The sequence below is a fragment of the Ambystoma mexicanum genome, chromosome 9 (assembly GCF_040938575.1).
Source record: "Ambystoma mexicanum isolate Mex_15411 chromosome 9, UKY_AmexF1_1, whole genome shotgun sequence".
In the NCBI taxonomy this organism is placed as follows: domain Eukaryota; kingdom Metazoa; phylum Chordata; class Amphibia; order Caudata; family Ambystomatidae; genus Ambystoma; species Ambystoma mexicanum.
The window spans coordinates 149,912,246-149,934,969 of record NC_090931.1 but is presented as its reverse complement, the minus strand read 5'-3'; the positions used below and the strand labels follow the sequence as shown (position 1 = coordinate 149,934,969).

The 22,724-nt window shown below is 47.7% G+C and overlaps 1 protein-coding gene across 1 annotated transcript in view; it reads left to right on the top strand.

The window, feature by feature from the left end:
* Positions 1-21,800, top strand: part of TECTA (tectorin alpha) — a 395,812-nt gene extending 374,012 nt beyond the window's left edge. The window contains exons 21-23 of the mRNA XM_069613900.1: positions 2,515-2,602; positions 20,360-20,476; positions 21,730-21,800. Coding sequence (XP_069470001.1) covers positions 2,515-2,602; positions 20,360-20,476; positions 21,730-21,800 — 276 coding nt within the window. The remainder of the gene's footprint in view (positions 1-2,514; positions 2,603-20,359; positions 20,477-21,729) is intronic.
* The last annotated feature ends 924 nt before the right edge of the window (positions 21,801-22,724 follow it).

The window sequence follows — 22,724 nt, the reverse complement described above, 5'->3', positions numbered from 1 at the left end:
TAGTGCATAGGAGCAAGTAAATCAATTTTTGAAGACAGGTTGCTCTGTGCTGTAGCTTGCCTTGAACGAACCCAAGGACACCTTATTTTAATAAAAGAATGTCATATTGATATGATCTGCGCTGCATGTCTGAAGATAACATTCCCTTCTGTGAAAATTGATGGATGCAAATTTAATTGAACTTTGAAGGGAACATTGATAAGAATTCGTTTTTCTGTCACATTACAGGGGAACAAAAGAGTTAAATGTTTTGGGGAGGGCTGGTATAATATCTTTATTTAAAAAGTCGCACTAATGAATTTGAGGTGCTATTTTAAAAGATTGTTTTATAATTGTGCTTTATTGTTCGTGTCAGATCAGGTTGTGCTATAGCAACATTTCCAAATGAAAATAAGGAATTGCATTCAGAAATGCATGCTCTGCAAAAACATTACCACAGTGAAAATGAAACTGCTCATTTACAAGTCTTAAAATAAACAAAAATAAACATGTGTCAATACCACCCTCCAAAGTACCACTGACATAAAATGCACACTATTTAAAAAAGGCTTCACTAATTGGCTGTTCCGCCTACTGTCTACAAAAACCTTGAATTCAAGATGGAAACCCATAAAGCACCCTGGCAGAGTTGGGGAAAAGCTTCTTATTTCACGGCGTTCATCCAGTCTTGGATTGATTATTCATAATTTCCAGACGAAATAAAATAAACTATGGACCTGATTCTCAAATATTAGAGCTGGAGCAAATCAGAGAAATCTGTGAGCGTCTCTAATCTGCACCTGCTACTTTATGCCTGATTCACAAACCTAAAAATGGAGCAAATCTGGAGTTTGCTGGAGCATCTCTCAAAGGCCCTTGGGCGAAACATGACAAAGCACAATTGCACGCAAGCATCTCAGAGTTGTTCCAGGCATCTCCGGATTTGCTCTAGTTTTAGGCTTTGTGGATCAATTATAGAGTAGCAGGTGCAAATCAGAAATGCTCACCGTCATCAATTTGCTCCAGTGCACATCGTTGAGAATCAGGCCCTCTGTCCTCAAAGGAGAGACTGTGGCTCTCCTCCTTCGATGGATAAGGTGAGGGACTGCAGTGACCAATCCCTTAACTTCAGCAGCTTTCTGTTATCGACATGCTGAGCGTTAGCCATTCTCTGCTGCGGAAGATCCCGGTGTACCGGGCCGAATACGTATTGACACCTGTCTCCACTATCGCCCTCCGAGGGTCAGAGAGCTAATTTACTCTGTGGTGCTGCACTATGCAGGTGTCACAATGAGTCACTGATTGAGCCATCAATTCTTGATATTTGGCCTCAGTGCTGCACATCAGCAGCCAGAATGCCCAGGTGCATGTGGTGTTACATACCTTGGTGTTGAGATGTTGTCAAAGCACAGCCAGTGCAGGTTTGTGCACCACCTTTGCCATAAAGGGCCTCACTGGCCATCAGTTCACTCTACGCCGACCTGGATACATATCCGTGAATCTTGCGAGCTCTGGCTGTGAGCTTTGTCATATACTGAAGAGGGAGTGTCCTCAGATGGTTCAGAGGCTACATTAGCAGTCTTCATAATTGTGTTCTGTGGCTTAGTCAGACACAGACACAAGTTGCCTTTACCAGGTCAACTTTCATCACTTAAAGCCGGGGTCTGAACATGTTGGCTCTCCAGATGCTTTGGACTACAATTTACATGATCTATCACTATTGAGCATGGTGCTAGGACTGGTGGGAGCAGCAGTCCAAAACATCTGGAGAGCTGCAAGGTTGCAGACATAAAGAGTTCTAAGTCTGTCTCCCCGTATGTTTAGCGAAGGCATGAATCATAGTACACTGATAGTTAAGAAACATTTTGGGTGTTTCAAACAATAGTTATTTTCAGACTTCTCCACACCTGATAAGTAAAAACTGAAAAATGACTATTTTCTCAGCACTCTTCAGTGCCCTTGTCGCACTAGTAAATACTGTTTATTTTTTGTTCTGTCAGCATCTGCACTCCTAACGATTGCACGTGGGTGCTAAAGGCAATCAGCACCTACTTAGAGGGTGGTACAAGCTGGTAACAGCATCAGCTACCCTTGTTAGACGCCCCCACTACATCCATGCTTCTGGTACATCTCGCGGGGCCTGTAATCCACCAGAAGCAAGGACATGAGGAGGCATGAACTACCCTAGTGCAGGAAGGAAAGAAACACAAGCCTGGCATTCTCTTCATACGCACCCAGACTCTGGAACCTCCTCCCATCAACAGGAGACACGCCCCCTCGCTTCTATATTTAGGGAAGGAGCCGAAGGCCATGCTCATCAGGAATGGCTCCTCCTCGGCACCTAGGACCACACCTCCCTCCATCACCACGTTAACTAAGGCTGGGTGATCTGACCCCCCTCCCTCTCCAACCCCTGTTTCCTTCCCTGGTTGCTTGTAAGATCCCTTGCTGTCAAATTGCTCCACATTTGTGCTGATGCTAACGCAAAGAAAAAGGCTGTTATCCTTGATAATGCCCACCAATTCCCTTTTTCAGAATTGCCCACAAAACTCCAGGATGGCGGCAGATTATGTGCAAGAACCCAAGGAGCAGATCATTTCTGTTGGACCCATAAGAAGAAAAAGTAAGAAAACTGGGTGAAATTGCCCGCGGGAGGCCTTGGTCAATGTTGAGTGGTAAAGAGAGGATGTTTGGGACTATTTCCCAAGATTTACCTTGAAGGATGCATGGTCTGATGCAGAGAAAAGGCTTTGGTTTCAAGATATCGTGGAAATCAAATTGTCAGATATCATCCATGTAGATGAGACAAGGCGAAGTACCATAAGCATGTAATTTGCTCATACCTACACCTGAAACTTTTGCTAGACTTGCCCTCCCCAAATGTGTTTGCAGAGCCGGCAGCACACATGGCTTGCTTTATCAAGCTGTTTTCAGGAGTCAGTTTCACCGAGTCCTGGAAAAAGTAGCGCCTTGCGAATTTGTAAGCAGGTGCATTTGTAAAAGCGCTTTTAGTGATACACAAAAAGATTCATAGATGTCCTGAGGCTGCTGCCTCAGTTACTCACAGCTGCATACCTTTTACATGCGTAACTCACTCCAACACCTGCAAAAGACGGCATTCCATGTGGTGGACTGGGGAGCTGTTTGTGTGCCAGGTGGTGTCTGAGTAGAAAAAAGCTACATACCCACAAAAGCACAACTTTAAAGGCCTGATTGATAAAACATTTTTCAAAGCGATGCACCCATTGAAAAAACGCTTTGTGAAGCAGGCCCTGAGTGTATTCACACAATGATACAGCTGTCTTAACATTTTTTTTGCACACACTAAAGGACACCTGAAAATGTATGTGCAATCTTTGCACGTGGGAAGACATGAAAGTGAATGAATATGCATGTAAGTCGATGGTATGAGGGGAAAAGGAATGGATATGCTTCAGAACAATTCTTTGGCATGAAAGAGAAAACATGCATAACTGTTTTGAGATTAATTTTACTGTGAGTTTCGCCCAAGGCTTTAAGTGAGCAGGGTTAACCAGAGCAGAGGTCTGGCAGTTTCCAAAAAGCGTTCCCGAGCTGGTGCACTGCCGGGGATTCCCTCTGACTGGCCCTAGAAGCACCAGCCTTCTCAGGCAGCTGCATAGTTAAAGGGCTGTCTGCGGGGGTCGGAGCTTCTTATTATAAAAACTCACAGGGGGCACTAAAATGTATGATAGCAGTGTTCCCCCCTCTCCTTTTGTTTCATGATCAGTGATGCCAGGCCCTTAGGCAGCCCATTAAATAGGTCGGGGGGGATTGGCACCAAATATACACAAGTAGAGATGGGCGCACTGCTATCATTCCTTTTGATCCTCCACCTCTCCTTAATATTTTTTAATCACAGGCTGCCAGAGAGGGTCTGATTAAGAAACAAAAAGGAGAGGTTGGGTGTTCCTTAACCATGAGGGATGCTGAGCCCTCACCCGGCACTTTAACTAGGTTAAAGGGCTGCCTGAGTTAACTGGTACCTCACACATAGAAACAAAAGGAGAGGGTGGGCTCACTGCTTAAATTCCTTCTGGTGTATCCTATCTCTTTTGTTTCTTAATCAGAGGCTCTGACCGCCTTGGACAGGCTGCCTGCAGGGGCCAGAGCCTCTGATTAAGAAACAAAAAAGAGAGGTAGGTTGCACCATAAAATGTGATAGCATTGTGCCCCGCCTCCCCTTCTGCTCTGCTCACACTACTTGCGAGCCAAGCAATTGCCACACCCGCTCACATCCATCACTGCCCCCGCTCCAGTACTTAGGCCACGCCCCCTAACTAGAGCCTCCCTCTCAAGTCTTCCTCCCACTTTAAAACACTGGTTTCGCTGGAGAAAGGCACTGCATGGCAGGCCACCAGATATTGAAGTTCATCAAACGGAATGGGTGTAGAGGTTGCCAGTTTCTGGGCAGGGAGGCGTGCATATTTTTGCAAGCGTATGGAGGTGGCGCTTGTTGTGAACGTCTTTGTTTGGCGGATTCTATGGTCCTCCGTTTTGTTCGTTTGCATGATTGTAACTGCTACTGTGTGTTGATGTTGGTGCGTCACTGCTTTGCTGTTAAGTCGTTCTTCTAGAAGTTGAGGTGCAGTATTTCTGTACTGTGCTTGTGTGGAGGTGAAATAATTTTTTTTAGAGTTCCAGAACCTGTCAGTGTGTGTTGTCATTCACATCTTGATATTTTTGCCACTTTATGCATTTTCCTGATTTGCCTTTCAGGTTCCTCAAGGTGGGAGGGGGAAGGTGTTGTAATGGTTCTTATATGTTTTGGATGGATGGTGCTGAAAGAAACTGCTGTAAAGATTGGATTACTTACTGGTAATCTTCATTACTCCTAGTACAACTCTTCCTCGTCCCAATACTCAAGATTGAGGTGGCCCCCCCTCCCACCGAAACCCCTTTTCTATTTCTATTCCCCACAGCCACAACCCCTCCTCTGCCTGCTTCCGGGCATAACAACCTGCCTCCCCCGAGCAACAACGGTAACTAACACTGCCCAAAAGGCCCATTCAGCAACAGGGGAGGGTGAGGTGGGCATCTCGTACTGGGACGATGACGAGTAGGACTAGGATGAGGAAGAGTAGGACTAGGAGCAATGAAGATTACCAGTATGTGATCCAGGCATTAACTCCACGTCCACTGTTCCTAGTCCCAGTACTCAAGAATGAGTCATAACAACTCCAGAAACAATGGGCCAAGATCACAAACATTACAGACCAAAACTGGGATATGCAACCCAAGCAACACCAATTTATTGCAGAGTAGAGTCCAAGAAAGTACCAACAAAGCAAGTCAGAGAAACGTCACACTCCAAACCCCAGTCCTGAAAGGCCCAGCTTCCTTACCGTAGAGGTTCAAACGGTACTGATGAAAAAATGTGTCAGGGTCAGACCAGGTGGCGGTGCAACAAATGTTCAGAATAGGATCCCCACGTGCCTCCACCCAAGAGTAAGCAACTTCCGCGTGGACCTACCCTGTACCACAGATGGGAGGGCAGAACCCTCAGAAGAATAAACCAGGGAGATGGCATCCCACAGCCACCTACTGATCGTTGGAACAGACGCCCTCTTCCCAGGGGCAGCACCACGAAACATGAAAAACAGGCTGGAGGAGGAACGAAAGGCCCTCCTGTGTTCCAAATAAACTAAAATAGCCCTCCACACATCCAGAGTAGACCAGCGGATCTCCTCCAGGTAGGAGGGAGAGGGAAAAAAGGAAGGAAGAACAATCTCCTGCCATACGTGAAATTTGAAAATCACCTTAGGAAGAAAAGAGAGGTGACATTTAAGGAACAAGGCCTCAGGGGAGACCAGGGCGTCTCGCAGGAGAGGGCGCCAATCTCACCCAACCGCTGTGCCGAGGTGACAGCCACCAGGAAGACAGTCTTCAGAGTCAGATCCTTAAGACTCACTACCTCCAATGGCTCAAATGGAGAGGACTGTAGGGCCTGCAGAACCAGGGAGAGATCCCAGGAGGGCAACCCAGAAGCAGAGATAGGCCTGACCAAAGTGAATCTCTTCAGAAGCCTCCCCACCAAAGAGGGACCACCCACATCAGGACCCCCCCAAAGGAGCGGAAGGCAGCCCACTGAGCACGCAGGGTGGAGACTGAAAGTCCCATGTTGAAGCCCTACTGGAGAAACTGTTGGACGGGAGCCCCAGAACTCAAGGCAGAGGAAAAGCCCTGAGCCAGTCACCAGGGCATGAAGTGCCCCTAGTGATGCTCGTAGGCCTTTAAGGTGAAAGGACACCGGTCCTGCTGAATGAAGGTTACCACCTCCGCATAGAGACCCAGAGAAACTAGGCAAGCCCTCTCAGTTTCCAAGCCCCGCAGATCAGGTTCTGTGGCCACAGAGCAACGTATCCAGACCCCCCCCGAGAGAGGAAGCATGGTGGAAAAGGCCAGGTCCAGTAAGAGGTGGAACCAACACCTGCAGGGCCAAAGAGGAGCAACCAGGATGACGACTGACTGAGAATCTCGGATCCCGAGCAGCACCCTCTGGATGAGGGGAAGTGGGGGAAGGCATGCATATGCCCCGTTGTTCATGGGGAGGTCATGGCATCCTCCCCCACACCCCTTGCAAGGGCAACCTGGGGAAGAACCGGGGAACCTTGGCGGACAGGGGAGAGGCAAACAGATCCAGAATCGGAGACCCCAGCACCCTGCACACTCTCCAAAAAGGACACATCCTGCAGCACCCAATCCTCCGAAGGGAGCTCCCTGCTGAGGCGGTGCACCACCACATTGACCCAACCCCTCTCATGACAAGCCGACAAGAACAGAAGGTGAGAATCTGCCCGGGTACACTGACGGAGAGCCAGAGACCCCAAGGACAGGAGCGGGAGCTCCCCTGATGGTTGACACAGGTGACCGTGGCAGTATTGTCCCATCGCAAGAGGACCACCTTCCCCTGCAGCACTGGTGCAAAGGCCAGTAGAGCCCTGAAGGCTGCTGCCAGCTCCATCTAGTTGGAATACAGGTATTCCTCCAAGTTGGACCACAGTTCTTGGAGAGTTTATCCCAAAGAAATTGCCCCCTGCCCCAACAGGCTGGCATCTGTCGTAACGATGTTCTGAGAGGGCAGACAGAGAGGAAACGCCCTCAACAGATTAGGCAGATGAAGCCACCACTGGAGCACATCCTGGAGGGAGGGATACACAGGAATCAGGGCTTAGAAGTCCAGAGAGGATTCCTTCCAGAACCAGTGGACATGGAGCAACAAGGGACAAAGATGAAGCCTGACCCAGAGGACAAGAAACATACAGGCCGCCATGTATCCCAGAACCTGAAGGAAGTCCCTGACTGAAGTCACTGCACGAGAAAGAAGAAACAGACAGTCCCACAGCCACTGAGCCCTCATAAGCAGAAGCAGCACATGACCCCTTGCCATCCAGAACCTGGCCTTATAAACTGAAGGTCCTGAGACGGGTGCAGGTGAGACTTGGTCCAGTTGACGAGGAAGCTGAAGGAGTGCAGGAGCGCACAGGTAGTGTCCACATGACAAAGCAGAAGGACCTCCAACCGGGCTTTCAGGAGCCAGTCGTCAAGATATGGAAAACCTGAATCCTCTGGAGGTGAAGAACAGTGACGATAGGCCCCAGAACATGGGTGAAGACACGGGGTTCAGGCTGAAAGACAAGGCTCGGAACTGGAAATAATCCTTGCCCACAGCAACCCTGAGAAACATCAGTTGAGTGGACCAGATGGGAACGTGAAAGTAAGCATCCTGCAGATCCAAGGACGCCAGGAAATCCAGGTTTCTCACAAGTTGAATAACAAGTTGAAGACATTCCATTCTGAAATGCTGAGTCAGAATGTGATGGTTCCGGCACTTGAGGTCTATGATGAGACGGTACAACCCCAAGGATTTCATCACCAGCAACACAATGGAGTATACGCCTAGGCGCGCTCTTCCCGCGGGACCCGCCGAATGACCCTCTTGAAGAGCAGGTCCCATAGTGCCCGATGCATGGACAACTTCTTGACGGGGTGCCTGGGGAGGGACATCTGAACCGTGACAGATAGAAGAGGGAGGACACAAGCTTCAGCTTGCACCCCCAACGAACCAGACGATTTACCCAGGCCTCCTCAGAAAGGCGGGTCCAAAGGGTGTAGAAGAAATTCAGACGACCCCTAACTGGCATGGCATCAGGACTTCTGCTGGCATTGAGCGGAGAACTGACTGGAGCGCCATTTCCTCCCCAACACACGATGACCCTGCACACTACGGAGACCCGTAGAATTCTGCGAATGCCTAGCAGGAACAGGCCCCCTGGAAACTGGAGCCGACTTCCTATGTATCTGTCTCTCATGTTTGTCAGCTTTAAAAACCCTGAACAACGTGCAGCCTTCAAAGGGAATCTTCACTGCCGTAGATTTCTGCCTAGAGTTCATCCTCCAATCCCTGGTGTGAAGGTGCCTGCGACCCGCGATGATGGAACTCAGGGACATGGCAGCAGGCTCCATTTCATCATAGGCAAGGTCCGACACAAACTGCACCTGAGCCTTAATTGGCTGTAGGAGCAGAGTTGGGTCAGAGCCATTCTCTGCAGACTTGATGGCAGGCTTTGAACCCCCGAGTGCAGCCTTTGCTGTGTAGGAGTATGTGGCACAACGCAAGGCCAGATGCAGGGGTGTTGCTAGTTCTGGAAAAGACCCGGGGCTACGCTAATGTCGGAACTGTTGGGACTGGGGGCTAGCTATCCTTTTGGTTGTAGCTCCTGAGATTCTATCCGGGACTACAACCAAGAGACCAGGGGCTATAGCCCCCTTAGCCTCCCCCTAGCAACGCCTCTGGCCAGATGGACACCCCCCATAAGATTTCTTCAAGGCGGAGTCTACCTTCCTATCAGTAGGGTCTCTGATGGCATCCTCTATAGACATACAAGACCTCCACTCCAGGGTAGGAATGATGCCATCGACCTGGACGACCTGTGGAATGATAGCCTCGTCCCCCTGCAAGGGATACAATATAGCCAAAAAACGGGGAACCACAGTCTTATCCGGTTCAATCCACTGCCGTCGGACTTCAGCCTTAATCTCAGCCAGGAGGGGGAGGCCTTGCTTAAGCCTGCACTTGAACTGGGGTGGCACGGGCCTAGCACCCCCGACACAGATGGCAGGGGCTCAGAGTCCGGGAACCCCATATAGCAGGAAACTTGCAGCAGGACACCAGCTGTCTCTTACTTGTCCAAGTGCTTGCTCTCAAACTCTGCAGACCTAGAGCAGGGGGAGCCACCCAAGCTGGAGGAGGAGGCATCAGGGGAGGGAAAAGAAGAAGAGGATACTCCTCTACTGCGGTGACCGTGGATACCCTCATTCTGCACAGCCTTTATGAAAATCTTTAGAAGCTTGTCCTCTTGTATCCTTCTCCCCCTTCTTCTCTTGGGAGGGGGAGAGGGAGAGGCGGAGGATGGCGAAGGGGAGCCCGGCTCCACATGTCTCAGCTTCGCAGAGCGCTTGCCCACGACTGCCCCAAGACAGAAACACAGGCAAAGGCTCCTCCAGCCAACCAATATACATAAACGCCAGAATGCAGGGGGAAAAAAGCATTGCTAGGCAACCACAGTCACAGTCAGCTGCACGCAGCCATGCCTATCAGAAGGAAGAATAGGGAAAACAAGGGAATCCTGCCCATATGGGAGCTCCAAACCAAGCCAACTCCTCACCTCCACCTGGGGTGCGATCCTCCCGGGCCAGCAGCAACAGGAAGCCGAACTGCTCGGCTGGGTGGAAAACGCAGGGGCCAGCCCCCGACCGTGTGGGGTCTCAACCACCACCCCCGGCTGTGACGGAGGGAGGATCTGGGCACCCCACCCACCTCAACAGAGGGTCCTTTTACAGCAGGGACTCCCTGGTGCAAACGACCCCATGGCCGAGCTTGCCCACAGCCCAGCAGGGGCCGGTCGAGGCACAGTGGTCAGGAACACCTCCCACCCCTCCACCCCAGGCTATGCCATGGCAGGGGGACAAAGCAGAACCAAAAAGAACTGTTGTGACTCGGGGGAGGCGGGCTGTTAGTCCCGGAGGCAGGTGGGGGAGGGGGCAGGGCTCTGGGGAATATAAATAGAAAAGGAGTTTCTGTGGGAGGAGGGCTATCTCATTCTTGAGTACTGGGACGAGGAAGAGTGGACGTGGAAGTAATGTCATAGTTGCTGGGCGGGTGAGTGGCTTTAGGAGAGAGTGGGTGGTGCACAATAGCTGAGTGTTCTGGGAGTGGCAGCTGATGTGGTGGTGGGTGATATTATGGGTGGTAGCAGATACATACAAGTGCATTTCCTTTAGTAAATAAACTCGAAGTCTAATTACAGAATATCAAAATCCTTAGCACGCTCAAGGAAGTTTAATAGTCACACATTTGAATAGGGGGCAAGGCAGATGTGGGCCCTGTGAATCGTAATCTTTCTCCCTGTGACTACAGTAACACAGTCACAAATAACAGAAACAGAAGCGTCCAGAGAGTACCACTGAAAAATAATATCCTGAAGTACGATTTGTGTCCAGCAGAGGGAGCCAGTGTAATAACTAAAGCTAAAATACACATGAGCAGGAAAATACACAGCTGTTGTTGTTTCAGCAGAGCAGACGCTGCCCTCAAGTGAAGATTCTTTTGGCATCTCAGTTACTTGTTTTCAATACATGTTTTACAATTAGGGGAACATGGGTCCTTGTTTTCTGAACCCTCCACAAATCAGCGACATAAATACCATTTTAATCTGATAACCTTTGTATTAGAAGCCCATGTAAGGTTTGAGTGAAGGATTTATTAGATTAACAGGTGAATGTACGAATAAATGATAAAGAGAAGCCCAAAACGAATGAATCAAAGGAAGAACAGGTGTATCTCAGTGGCGTAACAACACCTCTCCCTTGCGAGCCATGCAACAAATCACAGGTCACGCCACAATCTGGGCCGGCCTAGATTACCACGCTTGCGCAATATGCACAAACGTGCTGCTGAAGGGGTATGCTGCACACTGCACTAGGAGAAAGATGTAAATGTGTTTCAATGCAACATACAGCACACTGTCTGAGAAAAATTGGCTAAAAAGCCAGAGTGTTTGCAATTGTTGTGTAGGGTAACACCAATCCAATACATGCAAGTCACCAGCAGTGCACAGGAACATGAATGCTTTGCTATTAAAAATGCCATGCCACAATGAAAACATGTTCAACTGGCTGCACAATGCAGACCAGTGTAGACACGTAATAACATTACAGTAATGAATGCCAGGCCACATTTAGACATACCTAGACTGGTTGCACCAAAATGCCAGTCAAAGCAATAACACTCATCAAGAAGAGAGCACACATTCAAGCCTGCGTCTCTGCAGCCTCTAACAACACGGCCAAACTCTTTGAAATTTGCAAGGAACTGGACAATCCTGTTGTTGTTTCTACCTCTCTTGTTTCCTCCCAGGGCCTCTGTATGGCTCTGGACTCTCACTTCTCTGCTAAAACTCAGGACATCCTGTCCTCCATCACCTCTCCCTCTACCTCTCTCGGCCCCCCTATGGCCATCTCTCCCTCTCCTCCTCCTTTCTCCTCTTTCTCCCTGACAACACCTGATGAGGTTTCTAGACAATTCCAATCTATAAAAGTGTCGGTCAAACAGGTTCTCCCCTGCTCCTCCAGAACGAACCATCGAGGATCATATTGACACCCTTGCTCCAGCCTTGGCCAATTTCTGCAATCACTCTTTCGCCACTGGAAGTTTCCCCTCTCCCCTGAAGCACTCCCTTGTGCACCCACTCCTCAAGAAGCCATCTGCCTATCCTACCTGCCCGGCAAACTATCACCCAATCTCCATCACCCCTTTTCTGGGCAAACTCTTGGAAAAGCTGGTCATCTCCCAGCTTACTCTCCACCCTGAATCTGTTGTTATCTCCATGACCATCAGTCTGGGTTCAGAATGGCCAGAGGCAGCGAAACTGCTCTCCTGAACACCCGTGAAGATCTGCTCTCTAACGTTGATTCCATAATTCCTTCTGTCCTCATCCTCTGCTTTAGACACAGTCAACCACGCCATCCTGATCAATCGACTCCGTGAGAACCTGGGTATCAAGGATCAGATCCTGGAGTGGCTGACCTGCTTCATCTTGGACTGCCTCTCCCAGGTCCAACTTTGTCTCTTTTTCTCTGCCACCTCTCTCTCTACCTGTGGCGTCCCCCAGGGCTCCATCCTCTCACCCTGGTTATTCAGCCACTACTTAGCCCCTTCGGCCCACCTGATCTCTATCTTCTCCTCTAACTTTCAGTGTTATGCGGATGACACTCAGCTTTCCTTCGGGCTCCCCTCAGCGTCCTTTCCTCTCTCTCTCTCATTCCTGACTGTCTATCTGCGATTCAGGATTGAGGCACCTCCAACGATCTCTGCCTTAATGCCTGTAAAACAGAGATCCTTCTCATTGGGACCCCCGCCCGTGCTCTCCCTCTCTCACTCTGGTTGCCTGCCTTAAACCCTCTTCTTTTGCCTTCCTGCGAGGAAAAAAACCTTGGTGTCATCTTTGACTCCACTCTCTCTTTCTCTCCTCACATCTCGGACGTCACCAAGAGGTCCCACTACCAGCTGCACCTCCTCAAAAGAACTCTTCCCTTTCTCACTTTCCCTCAGAAGCTCACTGTCTCTCCAGCCCTGGTTCTCTCTAGGCTGGACTACTGCAACCGCCTCTTTCTCAATCTGCCATCCTCTACTATCCACCCTCTGCAACTAGTCCAGAACAGGACTGCAAGACTTATCCTTGGCCTCAAGCCCAGGGACCGCATCTCTCCAGCACTGAATTCTCTCCACTGGCTCCCGGTGGCTGCAAGGATCAAGTTGAAGACCCTCTGCATTGTCCACAAGGCTTTCTGAGGCTAGGACCCGCACTACATCCAGCGCTCTCTTCCAAAATACCTTCCTTCTCAAGCCCTTCTCTCAGCTACCTCCAACTCTCTAAGGGTTAGACACTTCTGCAGGCAGAGAGTGGGGGGTAGATCACTCTCGTCTGTAGGTGCCTCCCCCTGGAATGGCCTCCCTGCACCCTCTGAAACTTCAGACGGACCACCTGAAGTTCCGGAAGCAGCTCAAAACATTCTTCTTCTCCTCTGCTTTCTCTCATTCCCTCCCCTTCTCTCCTACCTGACCTACCTGTCTGTTGTACAGACTGGTTACTTGGCTACCCTCAGGTCTCACTGAGTCCAGGCTCTTTCTTGATCAGTCACCCTTGCACTGCCTGCGGGCCTACCACGCACTTAGGGGCTGTAACTGTAACCCTAAAGTCCCTTGTTCTCCTTGCACTACCCAGAGCCGTGCTGCCCTGTTTCCCTTCCCCTCTCCCTTGAATTTCCCCCCTCCCTTTCCCCTTGCACTTCTCGTTCTTGCACTTGCACGATGTGAATGACACAAGGCCTAGTAAGATTGTTTGTCTTGTCCTCCCTTTGTCTTCCCTCCCTTGTCTTGTCGCGCCTAGAAACACTTGTGTACAGGCGCGTTATAAATGACTTACAATATCATATGATATCATATCATTTTATGACAGATGCCCAGAAAATATACAATGCCACAGTAAGAAACAGCTAGAATGGCAGCACCCAAATGCCAGTCTAGCCAGGTAATTACACTTAGCAGGACTGCTTAGCCTGGACATGGATTACCAATATGATTTATCGCACAATCCCGCCCCTCCCCCTACATAATCCCTCTCCCTCCCACCCCTACCCCAACCTCCAAAATCAGCTGCTTGGCTCAGAATTACTTCCATGTCCCTCTTCCTTTTCCCAATGCTTAGGTATGAGGCTCCTTGCCTCAAAGGTAAGTACTGGGATGAGGAAGAGTGGGGATAGGAGTAATGAAGATTACAGGTAGCTAACACAGGCATTACCTACATGTACCTTACCTCATCCCAGTACTTTTGCGTGAGGCAAAGGGCCTCATACACAAATACTGCGCCGTACACAAGTATTGGGATGAGGACAAATAGGGCTAGGAGTAATGAAGATTACCAATAAGTAATCAAGGCATTAAACACAGGTAGTGGTAAAACACCATTGAACTGACAGGGTTTCAGCACCCCGCCGCCCTGAACCTTTTGGGCTATATTGACTCAACCTGTTTGACCCACAGAGCAGTTGCCCGACAGAACAGGACAGAGATGTTAAATGGCACCTGGGTTTTGCTGTTAACAAGCGCCCAGCAATTACTAACGTAAAACATTTCACTGTTAGTACCTGTCTTCAAAAGCCAAATTTTTTAGGCAATTGAAATCGTGATGTGGGTTTAGTACTTGCATGCCAGGGGAGTGATTGGAAGGGTAGAGAGGGAACAGGAGACAGCTCATTCTCACAGCAGTCCATAAGTGGGTGCTTTCAGACTTAAAGGAGAGAGTTAACTGCATGTAACTTTGAAGCTGCACTAGAATAGTCTCATTAGAATGCGCTAAGAAGTTAGATGCCCCCACACAAATAAGTTTGCCCCTCTCCACTTCCCATAAAGTTAGCGCCTCTCCCAACATTGGAAGGGTTTGCCCCCGAAATGTAGGTTTTGTTGCGCACCTGAACACAAGCATACACACCATTCACCATATGCACACACGGACACCCAGCCATTGGTACATTTAAGTGTGCACCCTTTCACCATACAGGCCCACACACTCAGGCACCCACCCGCACATTTAAGTGTGAACCCTTTCACCATACAGGCATACCTAGGCAGCCACCCGTACATTTAAGTGTGCACCCTTTCACCATACAGGCACACCCAGGCAGCCACCCATACATTTAAGTGTGCACCCCTTCACCATACAGGCACACACACCCAGGCCCCCACCCATACATGTAAGTGTGTACCCTTTCACCATACACTCCCACAGGCAGCAGCCTATACATTTAAGTGTGAACCCTTTCACCATACAGGCACAACCAGGCAGCCACCCATACATTTAAGTGAGCACCCTTTCACTGTACACGCACATGCGCACACCCAGCCACCCATACATTTGTGTGCACCCTTTTACCATACACTCACTCAGGCAGCCACCTATACATTCAAGTGTGCACCCTTTCACCATACACTCACACACACACATCATGGGGTTGAGGGGAGCCCTACTACTTCAAAAAGTAATTGTTTCTTTTTGAAGTCACTCTGACTTCATAAAGAAATTATTTTCATTAAGGACCAAACCATAACAGAAAATAATTTTTTATGAAGGCAGAGTGACTTCAAAAATAAATGATTTCTTTTTGGAGTCATAGCTCCCCCCACCCCATGACATGGAGGCCTCCAGCCTAGGTGTCTTCCATGTCATGGGGTGGGAGGGGAGTCATCAGACTTCAAAAAGAAAGTTTTTTTTGTATTCACTCTGCCTTCATAAAGAAATTATTTCTGTTGCAGAAATAATTTCTTTATGAATGCAGAGTGAATTCAAAAACAAACATTTTATTTTATAATTTTCTTGAAAAAATAAATTCTTGAAATGTTTTACTCCAAGTGGGGCCCCCTTCCAGAACATGTGGTGGCGGGGCACCCTGCCTCCAGCAACTGCAGCGGCTGTGGGGGCCCCCGTTATGCCAGTGGTCTATCTGTGAATGAATGGGAAAGAAATGGTGCAGACTGAATATACGCTCACATTTCTTTTCGAGTGGAAGCGCAAACTCACAAGGTTTCTGTTGATACACCCTCATAATACAGGGCGTAGCATCCAGATAAAGTTGTGAATGTTAGCATGCCCTAACCTATACAGATTTCTAAACACTAGCCTGCGTCGTATCTAGATAAATCTGTGAATGTTGGCATGCCCACACATAGATAAAATTCTAAACATTGGCCTACGCCGCATCTAGATGGGATTATGAAGGCCAACAAGTGCCACACTTAGACAAAACTGTGGATGTTAGTATCCTAAAGGTCAGGTAACCCACTAACCAATATAATCTCAAACTCTGCATACATATCTCACTCAAAAAACTCACACAACCACCTCTCGCACAACAAGCCACACGCACTTCACAACACTGCAACAACACATAAGCCGGAGCAACAGCACACGTGGACTGACACCGATCCAATACCCGCACCAAAGCTCAGCACCCGGTGTATACCGAGTTGAAGCTGCCAACAGAACACCACTCCTCTCACTATCCTACTACCTCTTCACCTTACTAACCCATCCCACCTTATCGTTTCCAGATCCACCAGAGCGCCTGGGGACCAATTCCGTTGGTGATGGTGCGCGGTACAAATACCTTTAACATTTAACATAATACATGCTTTTCCCATCCAACTGCTCTAGGGCTGTGACGCGACCACATTCTCAAAGCACCTTGAGAATCTAAAAACATACATAACACACAAAGAGAATTTATGACATACAGATAAACGTGGCGCGCTGTGCACGTGTCACAGCGGTTACCATGGTAGTTCTCCTTCCTAGTGGTATACAGAAATCATTGACAGAAAAAGAGCTCCAGGTCCCTTTCCCTTGCGGCCCTTATCCATCCTAGAGAGCCACAGGGTTGCATGATATGTTCTGCCCCAGGTAGAAAAGGCCATCAGATAACTGCCATGCACACATGCAAGCACTCCAGTGATAAGTAATGGCGTCCGGCCTGCAAAAACACATCATCCGGACTTATACGCAGTTCCCTACGGATTCTGCATGCTTTTGTATGGAGAAAGAAACATGTGAAATCTATAGGAATGCCAGCCTTTCCACCGGAATGAAAATCTGATGCGCACAGATGTGGAGAACTGACACTTGTGGAGTGCATTTCCTTCTCCACGCCCCACTCATTCTAGAGACACCAATTCAATATGGCTGTCAGGTGGGAAAACGCGCAGAGAGCGTGCCTTTTGCTCATTTCCAGGCTTTCATAAAATGAGAATACTAGTCAGCAACGTAACCCAGTTTCTGCGCCCTATCTTCATGGTTCCTGTAAGTTGTAGGCTTTTAAAAAACATATTTTTTTAACGACTACTAGTTTTACACGTGCTGGCTTTCATACTTGAAATCAGAATTTTGTCTTCTGTGCTCTCATTTGCCTAGAACAGACTATTCCTTGAGATATTCCACATCTGAGCCACCCACACACCTCTCGAAGGCTTCCAAGCTCAGAAGAGCTTCTCCCAGGCCAGCCCTCACCTCCTTCCCAGCCAAATAACCAGTTGGGTAGGTTCTTTGCAAGTGCATGCCTAAGAGGAGTGTCCCATATGTCTCCTGGAAGGGAGGACCCCTGGGCAAGCCGAACAAATCTAGGCGAGCCTGTGCCAGGCTATGACCTGGCCCTTGTTTAGGGCTGGTGCCTGCCCAGGGCACGGGCTGACCCACAAGTCCCCCCATGGCCTGGTACCCCAAAAAGACTTGGCACAGCAACTCACAGGTAAAGAGGGAAAGGCTTAACAGTGGATAATCAACTTCTGCACCCTCCCATAGGCTCTCATTAGAGATCTACGCATATTGTATTCTATATCTCTATTACACAGACACCAAGCTCCTGCATGTAAGCATCATTTTGTAAGCATGTTTTGTTTTGCACTTGTTTCATGGTAGCGTTGTTTCCGAGAGTTACTTGTTTTCTGCCCCCTTACTGTCTGTGCAGTTTAAGGACAGGGCCTGTTGTTAATCTGTTTTGTGAGGTGCTTGGCCTTGTCTCCAACTGGTATTACCCAAATTGACCTTTTACAATTGACCTTTTGTCCTAATTGACCTAATTATAGTGTTCCTCATTGACCGTCTGCACAATTGACTGTTATATTATTAGATATTTTATATATATGTATTGGGTTGGTTTTGGATTATAAATAATATAAATGGAATGGGTGGGGGGTTGTGTTTTTTTTTATTGGGTGCGGGTTGCGGGGGGTTTACCCCGCATACATGTCCTAATTGACCTTTTAAATTAGGTAAATTCTCTGAAGGTCAATTCTCCCAAGGTCAATTGTGAAAATGTCAATTAGTATGCATCCTCTCCGACCACCACAAGTGTACTGTATGGTAGATCCACTGACCCCAGTGGCCAACCTCAGCTGAAGCGCGTCTCCACTCTGCTGCCTGCCCACATCCATCCACTGGCATTTTTCACACTGTAATTGCCTGACTAGCCATATCCACCACTACGTTGCTGTGAACTCCCTCCAGGTCCGAGGAGGATAGCTCTTACTTCCTTGACCTATGGCAGTGGGGACGGGAGTGGGAGTAGTTGAGGTATGGATGAGTTTTGGGATATGGCCACGTTTGAGAACTCCCAGGGTTTGGCCCCCACGAGACAACCACTTTCTTCACATTGAACAAAAGGCTTTATGTTGATGACTGTGAAACCATTTGGCTGCAGGAGATTTGATTGAATTGTTTTTTGTCTGCTCGATTTTGCCACATATATAAGTGGGGGAGACCCCCGTAGTCCCCCGTTGATACCCCTACAATAACAACCTAACTATACTCACCACCACATATATATATGCATCATCATTCGGGCAAAAAACTGCAAGCAAGTCTCCTACGACCAAATTGGTCACGCAGTAATCTACCAATCCCAACAAAAGCACTTCAATTCCTCCTTGCCTGTGAAAACACTTGGTGACCCCAGGATGTGAACCCAATCTGCGATTCGGGCATTTTATGTCATACCCTCTCCCAATAGTTTTAGTCTGTATGGATATGTGTGGGATTTTGAAAAACATTGCATTCCATGATTTAGGCAGCTATTTTCCTGGCTCGGCTTGCGTCTGGCCCTTAGAGCCCATGGCTCGTCCCTGGCTTGACATTATGCATGAATTCCCGGGCTACCCCAAGTCTATTTCTGTTTTCAAGGGGAGATTCTTCATGGTGCCTCTGTCCTGAAATATTTCCTCCATGGACCATCCTCTGGTCATCAAGTGACCGCTGGGCGCAATGAGAAAAGATTTGGTCTGATTTGCATAACTGAGCCTGATTCGCAAAGGTTTTTCGCCTCTTCAGTATGGAGAGAAACACAACACTATGCAAGTGGCAGATTTCCCCAAAATTGATCTCCTGCATAAATGCTTTTGCACATGCAGCTTCAGCAGTGAGGTGTCCGGACTCTTTTGACTGCGGTGGTCCAAGTGGGGCACTGCCTTATGCAGGGGTGGCATGAAGTACATGCACATACACGCATAGCGATCATAGTTTAGGATAACGGGGTGGCACCTGGGGTGGCCAATCAGATTCCAGGGACAGCACGTGCCACTCCGAGCCACTCCCTGGACTCACCTATAAGTTTCAGGGAACCCACTGTGGCCTCGGGTCCGTATGCGGGATTGGCTGACCCCAGTGGGGCACCTCCCTGATTTTCCCAGGGATGCATTCCAGATAGTGCATGTCTATGTGGCAATATCCCTTGCGATCGGCATGGGACCGGCATAGGGCGCTAGGTGCAAGGCCCCTGTATACACAGCTATCCATCCACCTGGGTGCAGGACCCCTCAGGAATCAGAAGACCTGCATGCAGAAGATGCCGGAGGTGAGGCTCCATTTTGTTACGCTCCTTTGACCGAATTCACAAAGAGTTTTTCAATGCGATTCACCCATTGAAGAACACTTTCTGAATCAGCTCCTAAAAAGGAGAGCTCACTACAGCTCCTACTTCTACTGCCATCTTCCCTTTCTTTTTTGTAGGCAGGTACACTATGTTGCTGATAACCTAACTAAACAATCTCTGGCCTTCATATTTTTTTTTAATTGGGGTTATTCTTGCCTTCCCCAAATCCTCCTGGATGTAGTTCCACAGGAAAATAGCTATTTTGCCATTTTGCTTTTAAATGCTATCATTTTACTTTTTTTGAACCAAAAAGAAAACATTGCATTGTATGATTGTATGAAACCGTTTTTTCAATGGGGCTATTTTTTTTACTGTACAGTTTTTTCTAAAGAGAATTGCACATAACTGAATGAGGTTATGGGTGAGGCAACTTCCAATACTTTGGATATCTTTCATCTTCTGGCAAGAAAAACATCTTCGAATTCTATTTAGTGTTGTTCGAAAGTCTCTGCTTGCTGAATGTCGTCATTACATAGACTCTGTTTGTAATAAGAATATGACCTTTTTTAAGGTGTAGCGCTCTAGTTATCCATTTTACATAGTGCTGTAAATAGCAGGTGTTGCTATTACCCAATGTAATGGTACGCCATGTACCGTCTCCAAAGGACGAATGGCTGGGATCGCCTTGCCAGAATTCTATCACATGATCCACAAATGTCAGCATTGAGCGCTTGACTCACTAGGTTACAAGACCATCCTTCAGTGAAAATTGCTTTCAGATCCACCACATTTGGTGTAGAGGGTCTCTGGATCTTGTACGGCGGCACACGTTGTTGTACATGCAAAGTAGTACAATTGTTGACCTTTCCGCTGTCTGCTGTTTCAGGGCTGGACTGGTGCGAGGAGAACGGGGGATGTGAGCAGATCTGCACGAGTAGAGTGGACGGGCCGCTGTGCAGCTGCGTGACAGGGATGCTGCAGGAGGATGGCAGGTCCTGCCGAGGTAAGACTCTACAGCCATGACGTGGCCACTGCAAGGCAATAGAATAGGAACATTCAGGACATTTACTGGCAGTGTGAGGTCGGTTGGAGTTATCGCGCCACCAAATGATTTGCAAAATCCCTTCATGTTTTCAGAATGACCAAAAATATGCAAATTGTCGCTGAGGAGACGAGTAGAGGTCAGTAACACGCCTTTGTCCTGATAAGCTTGTCATTCACCTGACTCAAAGGTCAAGAGGCCCTTGTAAGGCGTAGTGGTTGAAGACTAGAGTTAGATCATGTTTATGAGACTAGAGCATGAACTATCAGAAACTGATACCTTGCCTAAGAAGTTGAGGAACCACAATGTGGGGCATAGAATATGGGAACCGCTGCTCTGATCACAAATGTAATACTGTACCCTGCCGTATGTGTGGGGATTTAACAAGACTGTGCCCTTCCTTCCTGAGTGAGGGTTATATAAATTCTGTGGAGGGGGGGGAGAAACCCGCATCACAATTGCGCTGACAAAATAGGCAATTTTTCAATCCTTATCAAAATCTGTGTCAAAATCCGAATGGGTAGCCAGCCACTGAATGGTTCAATTCAACAATTTATAATTAATTTTGTAGCCAACCAACACGAGTTTTAACCCTCCTGGGGCTTTATCAAGGTAAATTATGTTCTGACTGAATCAGATTGGCAGACGGATATTTCAGCATTCAGTCGTTGGCTACTCATTGTAATTTTCAAACAAATTTTGATAAGGATTGCAAAAATTGGCTATTTTCCCAGCTCAATTGTGATAAGGGGTTCTCCCCCCACAGAATTGATATTGTCTAAGAAGTGCACAATGAGCATACAAATATTTTGCATACATACATGTTTGTATAATGTACATCAATGCATCCGAACAACTTTGCATACACAACAAATAATACACAATACTTGTGCAATATAAGTAGATACGTATTTTTCTCTGGCAAAATTCTAAAAAAAAAGCCCAGTCAAATGGATCTACGTTAAAATAGTTTTTTTAAATAACCATGAGGCTGAAAGCACTATTCTTTTTAATCGAATTTCGGCAGGGAAAATAGGTCTTTTTTGCACTTTTTTTCGAATTGTAATGCAGGGGCCCCCTCACACCCTCCACCTTAATTTATTCCCTAACCCAACTCCCTATCTATTTCGAAAACATTTCCAAAAATATCTAAAAATTCGATTGCAAAAATTCGGTGTTTTAATTCTCACTATTTTGCAATTCATTTTTTTCAGGCCATACACCAGTCAGATCACACAGAAATGAAATTTTCTTGCAATACTATATTTTCACAATTTACAGCTAAATGTCAACCTGCTTTACTGTAAACTGGTAACTTACAGCAAATAAACCGCTTGTGCCTGCCGCGCCACAATTCCCTGAAATAAGTCACAGCTGAACCATTGCCAGATAATTCTAATTTTTCAGGAGGAGCCTTCTGCTGCTTTCCCAGATGGCCCCAAGTGCAGAGATCCCGCTGTACTGCAAAGCATCACATGTCTGTCCAAACGCACTACCAATACCCTTCATTGTCACTTGTCACTGTTAATTTATCATTATAATTGGTTATTTATTACACACTTAATACCAAAGAGGTTTTAAGCGCGACCCGGGATTCAAACCTGTGTTGCTCTGCATCGTCTTGTTTCCAAGACAGTGCATTGCCACTGAGCTATACTACCAGTGTCATGGGAGTGAAGGACTCTGTGATAGTCTCATGAATGCCAACTTGTAAGTAGGTTTCAATGGGTCCTTTCCTGTGTGGCCAGAAATTCCCCTAAGATTTTTCTAGATTAACTTTATTTTATTACAGAGCGCTGTTTTTTTTATTTTTTATTTATTGTGCATTTGTTAGGCTCTTATACAACAAGTAAATTGGGTTTCAAAGCGCCCACATGGCAGCAGGGAAGGAAAATTTGATTGACAAACAATATATACACTGGAGGATAAAGACAAACCTACTATGCCTTGTGAGCATTCAGAATGTGCAGGTGCAGAGAGAGAAGAGGGGAAGAGGGACTGGGGGTAGGTGCTGGAGTGTCAGTGCTCGTAGGTAAGCAGCAGATGTAAGTGCCAAGTATAGTAAGTGCTAGGGAGCAGCGAGCTGCAATGAGCCGGTAAGTGCAGGCCTACAATGGAGTAGGCCAGTGGGTGCCGAGGCAAGTGCTATGTGTAAGCAGAGGCTGAGGCGATTGGGTGTGGGAGGCCAGGGTCCCGAGGACACATAAGG